This window comes from Homalodisca vitripennis, chromosome X, assembly GCF_021130785.1.
Source record: "Homalodisca vitripennis isolate AUS2020 chromosome X, UT_GWSS_2.1, whole genome shotgun sequence".
NCBI lineage: Eukaryota > Metazoa > Arthropoda > Insecta > Hemiptera > Cicadellidae > Homalodisca > Homalodisca vitripennis.
The window spans coordinates 56961777-56977371 of NC_060215.1; the positions used below are offsets into that span (position 1 = coordinate 56961777).

Here is a 15595-nt window from a genome sequence, read left to right on the forward strand (position 1 = left end):
TAATCCCTAAAAAACACATCTGCCTGGTTCATGGACCACCCACTCGCTGTCTTCTTTTGTACCCACGGTTTTTGTTCATGGAAATTATATCTATTAACATGATACAAATCAGTGAATGTCCACCATGCTTTATGATTTCTGTTCACTGTAGTATTATATTTTTTTGTTTCAGTTTAGGAATTAAATCAATTTTTGTATACCTAATCAGTCTCGTATCCCTTGTCAGTGCAAAACGAACGTGCTATTCCCTACATGATTTTCTCACCCTTAAAATTACATTTTGTGTCTGACGGATTGCTTTGTGATTCTATTTGCAGTGGTCATGGACCTGCTGAACTCTCTTGTTTCCTCAAATTTTACTGACGGAATAAATGGCTTGTTGGATCATGTCAGTGCCTGGTTACTCTGATTTTATTCCTTCAGCTACTCTAAATATCTGTGCTACAATGTCCAGAGATCCCAATAAAGGGCACCTTACATGCATCTATATTTACAATTTTGTTTATTACATTACATTTTACAGCAATCTTTAAACAATATCCAGATTGCACAAAACGGTACAGTAAAAGTTAGGTAATACTATAAACTGCCATTGCTGTTTACAGTACACTAGACATGTACCAAAAGAACTGGAACAGTTCCATCGGAATTCATTCCTTCGGAACTCCATGTTCCGTTAGAACAGGTTACAAGCCTAGAAATTCTGGGCATTCTGGCTCTGTTAAGCTCAGAACTCCATGTTCCGTCGGAATTGTTTACTAGATGTGCCAGATGGTTCCGGGTGTTCTGGCTCTGTTAAGCAGAACAACTAGGCTGCAAAATGTTCTAATTCTGCTCTAGATTCCAGACAACTACAATATTTTCATGTTGCAACCTGTCACTGAATCAGACTGTTTGGAGGGAAACTATTGTACTTTTTGTGTCATTTCTTGTATCAGTCTGCATAGTCTCTTGATTGAACAGCTTGGTCAGTGACGTTTCGTTGATGGTACTAAATATTAAATAGCATTTTGTGATATGATTTGAGGTTGTTGCAATTAAAATTAAGTGCAATTTCAAACTACTGAATTAGTTTATGTTTACTCAACAAATATTTGTTGTAATTACGGTACTTAATTATTTTGTATTGATATATTCAAATTATTATTAATTTATATGTTTATAACTAATAATTTACATTAAATTTTAGTGTATGTGGACTTAACGAATGAACTATACCAAATTAAATCTTACGCTCATTTTACGTAGCCATATGGGCTTGGTATATGGTGTTTCCAGTTAAACCACGTAATATTTACAATTAATTTATTTACATATTTAAAAAATCTTTCTTAAGTTTGATTTTGTTTTGTTTTGAGGAAAATTATTACTCCAAAAAACACTTATACATATTAGAATAATATTCAAACAAAACTAATAACTATTCATTCAGCAGTTTTTAATTACACATAATTTTAAAAGGTTTAAATTGCAATGAAACTAATCGGAAAATGCTTTCCAAATATAGAAGGAAAAGAACCAGTCCAGTGTGGTTGTATTTTACAGTAACGAATGAAAATGATAAAGTCTGACGTTGTGACTTGTGCATGGTGGTGCTATAATTTAAAACTACTATGGCCAATCTAAAAAGGCACATCGAAAGACGCCATGTAACTGTAAATCTAAATGCAGATATTCCAAAGAATAATCTCAGTGACCAAAAACACGCTTCTTCATCATCAGGACATAGCTCAAGAGTGGTGTGTAAAGCTGAGACAGGAGACACTGTTAGCACAGATAGCTCGGCTAGGGCACCAACTCAGCCGGTAGCAATCAGACCCCATGAATCAACAAAAGACAGTCCTCTGTTACCAACTTTGTGCCAAAAAAGTTGAACTTGAACAGAAAGAAGAACATTGCTTTTTTGGTTTATATTATTTGGACTTCCAACCTTTTTTTATATTTGAAGATAGAGAATTTAAAACTTTGTCAGAGCCATCAATCCATCCTACGACTTACCATCGTTAATAGTTTGAGGATACCTTGGTTATTGTGTTGGAATCAATATAAAAATGCAAAAGAATTGTGTCCAATTTAAAAAAGTATATCAGCAATATAAAAGCTGTTAAAATACTAGAACGCTTTAAGAATCCTATGAAACTATTGCAAGATGTTTGTACATGGTAGAATTCCACTTTCTATATGATGACCTGATTTGTAGAGTTCCAAGAAACAATCTGAAGTTCAATAGCGTTGACTGATAAGGACTTGCTGGTATTGTCTGTTGATGAATGGAAGTTGTGCGGAGACTTGTGTAAAGTTCTAAAACTATGTGAACAAGTAGCTACTAAAATGAGTGGAGAAAACTATGTAACATGCAGTCATAAAGTTATTCTAGCAATAGGATTTTAAAATGTGTGTTTCAAACTTGTCTCAGTATAATAATGTGACAGCAAAAAAAGTACCGAGAGATCTGTTGCTTGGCTTAATGTCACGTTTTGACAATATTTTGAAAAGAACAAGTTGTTTGAAACTTGTACATTTCTGGATTCCTGTTACAAACTCTATGCATTTACAGAAGATAAACATATTTACTTTGTAAAAAACATATAATGCTATTATTAACAGAAAAATCAATGAACAGAATTGTACTTTTCAAGACGATCAACAAAACAAAACAAATGTTTCTAACACATCGACAGAAAGCGACATTGAATGTTTCAGTGGTTGAGTGCTGCGATTCAGTGATAAAAAATGTCAGTAGTCAATCATCGGGATATCTAACTGCCAGAGCCATTATTGAGGTCGATAGGTATTTGGCAGAAACACATTTACACCGTGAAGGTGACCCGTTTTATTGATGAATAATGCACGATTCTCTTCATCCAAATCTAACTCAACTGGCCAGAGAGAATGTAACTTTAATTGCAAAAGTGTGTCATGTGAAGAAATCTTTTTCTAAAGCAGGATTAGTGATTAGAAAAAGGAGAAATAAACTGAAACCTTTTAAGGTAAGGGAACTCATTTATTTAAATTTTAATAGCCAGTTTTTGTAATTCACTACAATTTTACAAACCCAAATTTTGGTATTATAAATTGGTTTACTTATTTGTACTCTCTGTTTTAATCACACTTTTATGTATTTCTTTTATTGTAAATTAATTTTGTATTTTGTCACCAAACTCATTTTTGTTGTATTGAACTAAAAGAGGTTGCTGTTGTACATAGCTTGATAAATTAATTTCAGTTAACTATAGTTTAAGGCTCTTTATACCAATAAAAATATTTATTACACTAACAGTTTTAATTTGTGATCAACAGTAGTCACTGATTTCTAAAGGCTTTAGTATTTAAATAATGACAATTTTATTAACTACTATTTATTTTACTGTTTTAAAATAACTGTCTCAATACTTCATTATATTTTAGTTTCATTTATTGTATTTTAAAATACGTGAATTTCAATTATTTGAGAAATGTTTCTTGTTGTGTTATTACTATAGAAAAATTGTTTTTAATTAAATTTTTTTCTTTTCTTTGATCACCTATATACTGACAGTAGTTCTTATGAGGGAATTTAAATTGATATTTACGAGTATAAGCATCTACATAATTTTTTAAGATCTGTGTATCTATGATGGACGGAAACCACTTGTGTAGAGATACTTTGTGTTTAAAATTCAAATATCAGAATGTAGTATTATATTGTACTGGAACGAAATCAGCCAGAAACTAAAATAAGTAGACAAGCACTGTCAGAACAGAACTGGAATTATCTCCTGGAACTAGTTCCGAGTCTGAAATGTTCTGGTCAGAACGGTTCCAGTTCCGGAACGGCCTGGCACACCTCTATAGTATACTACTATCCTCAAAATGATTGAAATTTCTCTTTTTTTTAGAAACTGCGGGATCTATAAGTATTTTCCAATTTTGATCCATAAATTAATTTAAATAGATCTAATTACAGAAGCGGAATAGAAAGTTGTTGAAAGTTCATTGAAAACTTTGTCTTATTATGTGGATGAAACATTGATTCTTTGTTTTAAGTTTCAACAACACCTGGACCATGTCCATGTGCTGAATAAGCACTCCTCAAGCATGATGTCAGAGCACACGGGTGCTTTTATTTAATTTTATATACAACTTTAAAGTTGTAGTAGTGAGAGGTTTTGGTTTATACTTCACAATAGGGCTAGTATATTTATAGATATTTTTGTTACATTTCGAAGTGAGTTACAAAGTGAGGACATAAAAGTGTGACATAAATATTTCCTAGTTACAAGTCATGCAAATTAAACCATTCTTTGATACATTATTTATGAGCATATGTGTGATTAGTCATAATCATATTTAAAACATGTGTTTTACAATGAGAAAAGTATCATTCAGGTGAAACATAAGAACAAATTCAAATGTGGTAGGATATAGGATTTGTATAACATCTATTATTCTAAAATTCTGAATAATGTTTTAATTGATGCGCTCAAAGCCTTCAAAACTATAATTAGGCCCATTTTCTTGTAAGTGTTTTATAAAAAATTGTAAGTCAGTACGAATACCAGAGTCTCCAGTTTGAAGTATTAGTATTGCATTTGGAATCCTGGTGTAATATTGTTGCTATCAGTGCTATTGTTTTCCAGTAAACGTCTTATCTGTGATACATTTTTGGAGATAACTTTTAGACTGATTGGAAATCTTATTTTAAATCAAATATGTATTTTAATTTTACAGAATGGCCACTTGGTATACAGCGAAGAGAGCAGTCAGACCCTAGGCCACATCCTTCGGCAGTGGCTACAGCCTTCCTCTTCTGCTTCAGAAGAGTCCTCTAGGTCAATTTAATTCCATATTTGAAAAATACTAATGTATAACTAGCAGCTAAGTGTCATGGTTTACATAGTACTGAAACATTGCTTACAAGATTAAATTCTTGAAATACCTTGGCCTTGCTGTGAAGGTGTTAACTTACCTTCAGTCAACTGTTGTTAATTTGAAACTGCCAATAATATATATTCATTTAATGGGATTGGCTGTAGTTGTCCCAACAGGTTAAAATGTCATTTAACCAAACAACAACCAATATGACTATAACGACTTGGATTGTAGATATTAATATTCAGACATCCAAGACGATATAAAATATTTTTTGATTAGTAAGCTCCGAGTGAATATTCAGTGAAATTTATTACTAGATTTAAACTATTAAATATTATCTGGTTTCTCTTAAATAAAAATCACAGTTCTAAATTAAAATAATGGATTTATTTTAAACTGGCAAATTAATAAGTTCAATGTTTCAGAATTTTCATCACTCTATTTTCCACAAAGAATTGACAAACCGTTTAATAATTTTAAAAGATCCTTTGGCAAGAAATACAAATATTAATCAAATATATCAAACTAAAAATCAGAGCTCTCTTCTGAAATAAAATAATAAAGTTTTCAAATAAAAATCAAATACCACTTGGAAATAACTAAAATAAAAATGTTCACTTCTTAGTTCACTCTAAATTCAAAATAAAAATTCAAACTTCTCTTTCCACTAGTTGTACCTTAACTTTCAAGTCTTTGCAAATCAGATACAACTCTCTCAAACAATAATTAATGTTCAATTAATTTCCAATTAATAATTCACAATAAAACAGTTCCAATTAAAGATTAATAAATTACTAAATTTCCAAATCTGAATTAAAGTTATTAACAAAGTTCAATTTTAATTCACTTTTCTTGCAAGTTTGAACCAAATGTAACTTGTATGATTCTATTGTGCTCTATTGTTCATCGAGAATCAGTAATGCAGATTGTTCTGTAGTTTCTATAAATTTAATTTTTCCTCAAAATCCCTCGCGGTAAAAAACTTAGAAACACGGCGCACTGTAATCAACTTAATTCACGATAATAACCAAAAGAAGGGCGAAAATTATGAGCTGGCGGTTTTATAGTTCCCCTCCCCCCAATTCTGATGGACATCCGCGGCGTTCACTCATTGGCCCAGCCATATCCAACTCAAAAACAATAGCCTTCTCAGATCTAACGTAATTGCAGAACAAGACAAGTTCTGATCAATTCAAGGCAGTGAACAGTCTTCCTAATAATTTAAAATTACCAGAACTAACTTACCAAAGAATTACATATTCGTTTTTATCCTAACTTCTCACAATCTACTTAAAATTAAATCCCAATATTTCTTTCCCAAAATTTTCATTTAGTTTAAGTTTTAATAAAAAAAATCAACCAATGGAGCTTTAAAAAACGCTACAATGGCCAACAACAGTCATTGGTCAATCACAATAAAACTCCTCCCTTTCAACTCAACTTTACAGGCGGATGCTATTATTGACAGTTTTGGTTTGGTTTAATATTTGAAGATGGCTTTTTACAGCAAGCCCAAAATATTCCAAGAATTTAGTTGTGTATGCCATGTTTTGATGTGATATTAACTGGAAAATTAGATATTAGTTATGATAATGGCCATGAAAACTTAAGAAGAAAAGATCATAATGTAAGGTGAATAAGATCTGGAATATTTTAATGAACAAACCACAAAATAGTCACAGCTTACATAATCAAAGTGATGTTTTATAATACAGAGACTCATTGATGAAATATGTGTTATGGAAGGTGTATTTGAAGAGTAACGATACATGGAAAGGTATGAATTTTACACAATAAGAAGACAATGATATTTGGCCTTGATTGTACTTCTGAGACAGATCCAGCTTCTTGGACTGGTTATTTTTATACTTTTTTTATATTCAAGTGTTTTCATCAACATTTTCCTGTGATATTCCTGACCTTATTTCACTATTTAAAATGTCTTCTCTGTATGTAGACTCTCAATTTATTCATCATTGAGAAATTATTTCAATATACTTAAAAGTTTGTATTTTTTCAGTCTAATCGATAGTTTTAGCTCATTGGTACACCATGCCTTGACGACTGACTTACTGGGACCGGTGGACCACCGCCCTCTGGATGATCAGTTTGTTCCTCTAATCTGCTCTCGCCTGACAAAATCGTCACCTCAGGATATTTCCGTGGATAAACTCCAGCCTTGTGATCTCACATACAAGCCTTTGCCCGCCAACTGCATTCTTGATCGCATTCTTTGGATTCAGAAATTGCAACAATATGACACAAACACTATTAACCACATGCTGTAAGTTTTGTTACACTGCACTATTTTGATAGTTAAGTGGTATTAATGTTTGTGTATAGGAAATATGTTGAGCTACAACAGGATTCAAATTTTATTGTATAACTAATGAAAAACTTTTTCTACTGTTGAACGGCAATGTATTACTACACATATACATGTTTTTTTAAATAAATTAACTTATACCTTGTTTAAGTAAATTTGGTAATGGTTTTATTATTTTGAAAAATAGTAGCACCTGTAGTAGGAAAGACTTGGTGTATAAATGTGCATTTTATAAACATTTAGTGTAAAAGATCTATATGTGTGGAATTTACTCTATTCACATATCCTATCATATATATACTCTATAAAATGTGACATGATATCATTATAATGAATATTTCAGTTTAAGGGCAGGGAGAAAAGTGTATAGCAGTTTTATTTACACAATTTATTATATGACTGCTCATGTCAACAACTAACTCTTAATGAAGTCGTTTTAGCTGGTAAGTAGTTTCAGCTGCTGGTAAATTATAGCCGTTTTAGCTAGTTTAATGTGTACCAAATAATAACATTTCAAAGTAAAGATCTCTTTATTTGTAATTGTATTGAGAAATGTATTTTATGAAAATGAGAAATAAGGAAAACTATGAAATACAAATTTAATATTTTCTTGTGAACATCTCCAATTGTTATTTGTCTTTGTATAGGAATTCTTCCTTTTTTCTGTGATCAATTAATTTTTAATTTTTTCAAGCATGTTTCTCTTCAGTTTTGTTCTTGTTTTAGTAATTGTAACTATAACAAAATAATTGCTGCATCATAGTTATCTGAAAGGATGTTATTTCCTAATAATAATACACTTAAATGAATGTTATTTCCTACTTTCATGTACAATTTAAGATTAGAACTGATTAAAAATTATGGATGCCATGTGGGTGCCTGTGTGTGAGATTAAAGTACATGCATTTGTTAATGTGTATTGCAAAAGTATTTTCATTTTAAGTTATTTTGTCAATGTTAGTATTTTTATACATACATAAGCTTAAGATTTATATTTTTATCTTACATATACAAACTCTTATTTGTACAAAACAATTCGTGTAATTATGTATTACTTCATAATTTATATAGGATGGCCTGAACTTCAATGCCATCTTCAGGTTCTAGCCCTCCTGAGTCTTGATTGTTGTGGCAGTGAGTTATAGCTTACATTCCATGTATTATGGCATCCTCTCATACAGTGACAGATGATGTGCTTACAGGATACAGTTATTAGCATGTGGAGTGATGTATTGGTGTATATCTGTTCTCTGAGAGTGTTATTCCTATCGTCAAACAGAACCAGCTCCTGGGCATTTAGTGGCATAAGTAACTCATTGTAGAGATGTGCCAAAAGAACTGGAACAGTTCACTTCTTTGGAACACCATATTCCGTTGGAACAGGTTACATGCCTAGAAGTTCCAGGTGTTCCGGCTCTGCTAAGCTTGGAACTCGATGTTCCATCAGAACAGTTTACTAGACTAGGCGTGCCAAAATGGTTCTGGATGTTCTTGATCTATTGAGTGAAACAACTAGTCTGGTAAACATTCCAGTTCCATTCTGGTTTCCAGGCAACAACAATATTTTCATGTGGTAACCTGTACTTAATTATTTCTATTGATATATTCAAATCATTATTAATTTATACATTAACAGCTAATAATTCATATATAACTTTTAGCGTCCGTTAACTTTAACAAATTACATTTTTGCACACCTATTGTTTAAGGCTCTTTCTAGCAATAAAAATATTTCTTTAATTTTAAACTAACGGTTTTAATTTGGGATGAACAGTAGTAATTGAGTAGTAAAGTTTTACTATTTAAATAACGGAATTTCTTTTAACACATTTATTTATTCTACTGTTTCAAGGTAACCTTCTAAATACGAGGCACGTCCAGAAAGTAAGTGTACTGGTACTCTTATAGCTGTAGGGAACACTTTTTCGACACGTTGGCAACACTGCCGCGTAGCCTGAATCCTCCTCTTCAAAGCGAATTTCGCACTTGGCGGGAGATACGATCGACATTTTTCGCGAGAGATGCTACTGTGTCAAGAGTTTTCAACACACTAACCTCGGATTGGTCTCGTTTTGAAGGGAAGGATTCAGACTATGCGGCAGTATTTCCAACATGTCATAAATGTATTCCCTGCAGCTGTGACAGTACCAGTACACTTACTTTCTGGACGTACCTCGTATATAATTATTTTGAATTTCATTCATTGTATTTTATATAATTATTTTTAAATATGTCAATTTCAGTTCATTTCAGAAATATTTCTTATTGAGTTTGTTGCTGTTTGAATAAAACTGTTTAGTTTACGTTGATCACCTATAATGACAGATAAGACGAAAACGACTTGAGCAGATAGACTTGTGTTTAAAATTCAAATATCGGAACGTAGTATTATATTGTACCGGAACTAAATCGACCAGAAACATAAGTAGACAAGCACTGTCGGAACGGAATGCATGGAACTAACTGGAACTATTTCGCAAAACTAGTCCCGAGCCTGGAACGGTTCCAGTTCCGGAACGGCCTGGCACACTTCTAACTCATTGTGGGCGATGAAAAACCTTAGCACAACCAGCGGCCAAAGTTGTATATAGGGGTGGGCAGGCGGCCGCCCTACCGCGGCGCATATACAGTTTATTTGTGGTAATTTTAAATGCAATATTTTAACACATTATATATTTTTATATAATACTATATACATTTATTTATTTAGATAAGTACTAAACTAAAATAATAAAATAAATCTAGAATGAGATTCAGCTTGTTCGTCAAAGGCTTCGCACAGCTCTGGGTTGTACACTAATATTCACGAGCAAACTCGAACTAATTCACCGTCAAACAAATCATTGTTGTTGCCATATTCTCCGTCACTACAACTTTATAATAGCAATCTTTCAAGTTCTGAAGAACACAGGTTGTCGCCCATTGTAAATGACAAACGCGACCAACGGCCATTTATTACAAACAAAACTGAAAGTGAAAGAGAAGATCATATTAGTAACAGCTGATATTATTTGTAGGCCACTACTGTGAAAACAATACTGTACCAAATGTAACTGAGAGTATCCGAGTGCATTCTTATGGTAAAAGCACGGAATAAACAGTAATTGCTAAACTAAATTCCTTGATGTAGTATTAGCAGCTTTTTTTGAAGTCCCTGCTTGCTCCTTAGTCAGTGTTTGTTACTTTGGTTTTCGTACTTGGCAGGTTTTATTTCGTCTTGCAGGATTTTGAGGCAGTTTGGTCTAAAAAGGACTTATGGTGATGGATGTCTGCCTGTCGTCCATTTCAGATGGAGATTGGTAGGAGCACAGGAGAGTGCGAACCGGGGATGGCTGAGGTTCTTTCAGAAGATTCAGTGGTCAATTGTAGATTATCAGGTTGTTAATATGTACATCTTTGGAAATCCTGTAGACTTTCCTCTTTGGCTCTTAATTTTGTATTCATTGGAAGCATTTACAAATCCAAATTTGTTATAACTGTCACTTCTTTCAGAAGCAGAAGTCTAGAAGTTCATCAGAGTCAGAGATGGAAGTGGTATGGTTTTATTTCTTGGGGTTTAATGTATTAACTTCCACATTGTACTCTAGAAGCTGGTCAAATGTCAGTTCAAGAGTCTGTGTCACTGAAAGCTAGTCAGTTATTAGTCTATGATCCTTTGCCATCACACAGTTATTTTACTTGCAGTGAAACATTACACATATTTAATTTCAGAACAACTTGACTTGTTAGGTAAACAGATTTTATTTTATAGTTTTAAGATTGAAAAGGGTGATTTGTACATCTGTGCTTAGTTAATTCTTAATAATGAGCCATTTATTATATTTTTAATAAAATCTATTATGGACTTTTTTATGTGAAAATTATTTAAATGTTCTGTAAGAGTCTACGTTGATTAATTTTTAATTGAATTTTTCATATTAATTTATTTTATTGCAATCCTCAAAGATAGTTTGTACTTCAGATTGATTGAGTTTGAATATTTGACAGGTGTCAGTACAGAGAGTGTGATGACTACGACTATGTGACAAACCTGCGGGATCCAAACAGTCATCAGCTCTCTCTGGACCCAGTGCAGAGATACTTGCTAGCAACTACAGCCAAGGATTGTTCAATACTAATTGCCTTCCAGCGCATCAGGTGAACAAGTCTATTTAAACTGAAATTTTATTTATTTTGTTTTTAATATATATATATATATATATATATATATATACATATATATATATATATATATATATATATATATATATATATATATATATATATATATATATATATATATATATATATATATATATATATATATATATATATATATTTGTTTAAAACATCAAAACATATATTTTGAGATATGTGATTTATTCTTTAGGCAGAACTTAAAACACAAGAATAAATAAATAGATTTAAAGAATAGATTAAATAATTTAGATTAAAGAATAAAAAGCTGTTTTTTAAAGTTCATAATTGATGATATATGATTTGAACAAATACAGGATTATGGGCAGTGTCCATTGTTATTTGTTATATCAATAGAAAAAACAATATTTTGAGGACTGTTAGTATTTGCCTTTTTCTTTGAATGTCAAATCTTAAAACGTAAGTTTAAGAATGCAGTAAAGTAAAAGTATTAAAAACATGATGATGAACACACCAATTAGTTGACAAAAATTTTGTACATAAGAATTACAAACATATTCTTCTGATTCAGCACCACATTTGAACGGAGCTAAAAAATAAGACAATATATATTGCAACGCATGATGCTACTGCAGATAATTTGAGACTGAATGTAAAACTTCATAACAGCATGCCCCTCTTAGTGATGGCTCAGCCGCATGGAAAACTTGGAAGCTAATAGAAAACAGAATGGTGTGGAATGAAGGAATCGAAACATGAACGAATCCTGGCGGGAAGGAGAAATCGTAACATGCTTTTAGCCGACCACTTACTTTTATATCTTATTTTGGATCTTAAGGTCATTGTGTATATCAAAATTGTATTAGTTTCTTTCATTTTTGTAATTTGGATAAGTAATTCCTATTTAATTATTTCTTAATATCAGTAACTAAAATTGACTTAAATCAATAGTTGGCTGATTAATAATAAAGATTTGATTTATATTTTTGATAGGTTTGATTTTATAAGATTTTGCCCAAGGTCTTTGAGTTATAAACTTGGTTTGAATTTATAATTTCTGCCTAGTTTTCCACTTTTCTTAAAAAATTCATAACAACCATAATTATTCACATATCTGTTTCAAATCCTTGGTTGAAGTTGAATTAAGTAGACACCAAGTCTTCTTTTTCAAATGCTATAAAGTTATCAGTGAAAAATGGTGATGGAGGAGATCCCATTGCCTCTCCCTCCTTTCGTTGATAGACTTAATTCTCAAGTTCAAAATAGATGCATTTAATTCAAAGGTCTAATTGATCCATAAAAATGGAAACCAAAATTTTGGTTCTCGAGATTAATGTAATTGAGATTCAATGATTTGAATGTTTCGTGAAGTTTAAAAAATTGGCTTCTCAAAAAAGTTGTTATGATATTGATTGTGATAAATGATTTCTCTTATCCTGCTATTCTTTCAAATCACTGATCATCAATAATGAATTTTAATCACAGAAGAGGAATGTAGAGGAATGGGGGAGGAATGCAATATTTTATAATTCTATACCTTTTAGAATACTGTAAAAAGAAGAAATAAAATATTATACATTGAAATTGTCAGTGTATATGTGTGAGTGAAACTTTAAAAAGTAGAGGTCAGGTTGATAGAATATAAAATTAATATTAGCGATAAAATTTGCTCAAATCGTAAACAGTGATTTAAATATTGAATAGGTCATCAGAGTAGAAATACGAGGGACTTCCAAAACGTTTGTACTTCTTTTCTGTAATGCTGCTATAGCACTGATGCTATGGTTAATTAATTTTGTGTTTAGAGTAGTTTATATTGTTTGCTGTGAGTGATGACCCCACTGACTGTTAGATTCGGTCAGTTAGTAGGTTTTTGAATGCAAGAAATGTCATCATCAAAGTTTCGGAGATTTACAGTGAAAGTGCAATGAATGATAGAATAGTGTCTGTTGGTTAGGCAGTTGAATAAAATATGGACAAATGTCCATGACAAAACACAAAGTGGGAAGGCTTCTGTTGTGAATGATGATTGGTTTGAAAAGGAAGGAGGTTAGAGAAATAAAGACATTAAACATTTCAGTAATGGCCAAAAAGAGTTTTAATTATGATGGAATAAATGGAATAACTTACTTTGATAATAAAGTGTTGAATATGCAATTGTTTGTCCATTCTGATCACAAGTACCAGTACGAATGATGACTGAAAAATTTTGTTTTGGAATATTATATACACAATCCTTTATTGATGATAAGAGGTTAAAACCATTTTCAAATTAAACTTGTTGTAGAGGATAGTCACTGACTGGAAAAATAAGTAAAACATAATGATAGTATGCTTTAATTTTCCTTGGTAGCCCTTAACATGTTGGTAATTACTTAAGAATCTTTTTTTAGTTTCACAAAAAACTTAATGTTACATTATTGCCCAGTCATTTTACAAAAGAACTTATTAGACAATCACAGTTCAACAGTTTGCACAGCCCAACAGTATGAGTCTAGTTGGTCATTGTTGACTTATTAATTGGCCAAAAGAGCTCTAGAACATTCTTAGTTTTATTACCATACCGAACATCTTGTTTATCTATGTTCTCCAAAAGATTCTTTTGTTCTGTACAGGAGCAAGAGCACAGTTCCCGCGCAGCATATAGTTGTTGACCCTGCCAGTGGTACACAGTATGTCTTCAACATCGGAGTGTCTGATCTTGACCCCAAACCTTTATCTTGTGTGGAGAAACATAGAAAACGTGATGCGGATATCCAGTACGCATGCTCTCACCTACTTCATCAGTAGACAGAGGGTTACATTATCAAAACGTTGATATATTCTAGTACTGATACACATGAGACACCAAATCAGAGGTGTTATCCTATCTTATAATTGTTGACTGATGATTATTATAGAATAGAATAATTTTCTCTGATAGTTAAAAACTATGTTATAATATTTTATTTAATATTTAAAAATGCATGAACATTAACATTAGTAGAACCTATAGTAACTTATTATCATTTCTTTTTTAAAACTTGTAAATAATGAATTAAACTATATAAAGCACAATTGCTAGCCACTAATCTCGAACATAAAAACACAATGTCATTTAGCAGTGTGAAAGAATCTCAGTTAAGGATGTTGCTTCACTGTAGCAAAGTTGTATTTAGTAGATATTTAATTATGAATAATGTAGAAATAATCTGTGGACCTATATCTCCTTTACAGGTATATTTGAATAATGTTTTCTCATAATAAAGAATTGAAAGTGTTCGGGACAATTTTATTTGTCTATTATAGTCACTATTTGAGTTACTAAATTGAGATCTCACCAAAGTCAGATCAAGTCAATTTTTCATTTAATTTTCTACAAAATGATAATTGAAATTCAACATAACTTGTTTAATTGGTGTTTTAAGAGAACCTGTTTTAAGAAGATCATATTTAAAAACTAATATGATCAGCATAGGTCTGAATTAAGTCATACTGAATTTGGATGTATTAGTTTGTGTTTAAAGTAAATGAGTACCATGTTAATTTAATCAATGAATGGAAGGTAGGGCATTGACCATAAATATAACAATAGGATCAAATCATTTACAGTTAATCATAACAATTTATTTACAGTTAAGTAATTAAAGATATGACTATAGTTTTTTGTTTGCATTTGTTTGGATTGCTCCTTTTCTAAGTAATTGTAGAGTTAAAACTATTCAACTACACTCACAGAATATTTTAGTATCCCACACAAAGTGGTGCAAAAAATTGCTCTAAACTTCCAAGAATATCATCTAAATTATCATTAAATAGAGAAATCAGTCATGATTTGTATAGGGCAGATACATTAGACATAAGATATTTACGTTTAAAGGAATTTTAACTAAGTACTGGGATTATTTTGTTGCAGTTGTTATTGATTTTCATAAAGCATATGAGAGTATTAATCATAGAGAAATTTTGGATACCTACTAGAAAAACTTAGCACCCTAAGAAGATTGATAAATATAGTGCTCATTATGTATTAATAGGTGTGATTGTGAACTCTTCAAAATAAACTTTGGAGTCATGCAGAGGGACAGGCTTTCCTTAATCCTATTTAATATATCCCTAATGGAAGCATCACAAGAACTAGTATAGATTTGTAGTACAATGCGAAGTTAGAGTCAAAGTAAATATACATGTCTCCACAGATCATGTTTGATGTTCACAGTAACTTTGGAGTGTATAAGAGTAACCTAAGTATTTATAAGAGAAGGAAACAAGTGAAAACTAGAAAGATTTTTTTTTCTT

At 31.5% G+C, this 15595-nt stretch overlaps 1 protein-coding gene across 5 annotated transcripts in view; it reads left to right on the top strand.

Moving 5' to 3' along the window:
* LOC124369023 (inositol-pentakisphosphate 2-kinase) overlaps positions 1 to 15381 on the top strand; it is a 171027-nt gene extending 155646 nt beyond the window's left edge. For all 5 annotated transcript variants that reach the window (XM_046826687.1, XM_046826689.1, XM_046826688.1 and 2 more), the window contains 4 exons: positions 4711 to 4811; positions 6875 to 7138; positions 11168 to 11317; positions 13933 to 15381. In XM_046826687.1, the coding sequence (XP_046682643.1) occupies positions 4711 to 4811; positions 6875 to 7138; positions 11168 to 11317; positions 13933 to 14107 (690 nt within the window). In that variant the 3' untranslated portion in view covers positions 14108 to 15381. The remainder of the gene's footprint in view (positions 1 to 4710; positions 4812 to 6874; positions 7139 to 11167; positions 11318 to 13932) is intronic.
* Positions 15382 to 15595: the final 214 nt, after the last annotated feature.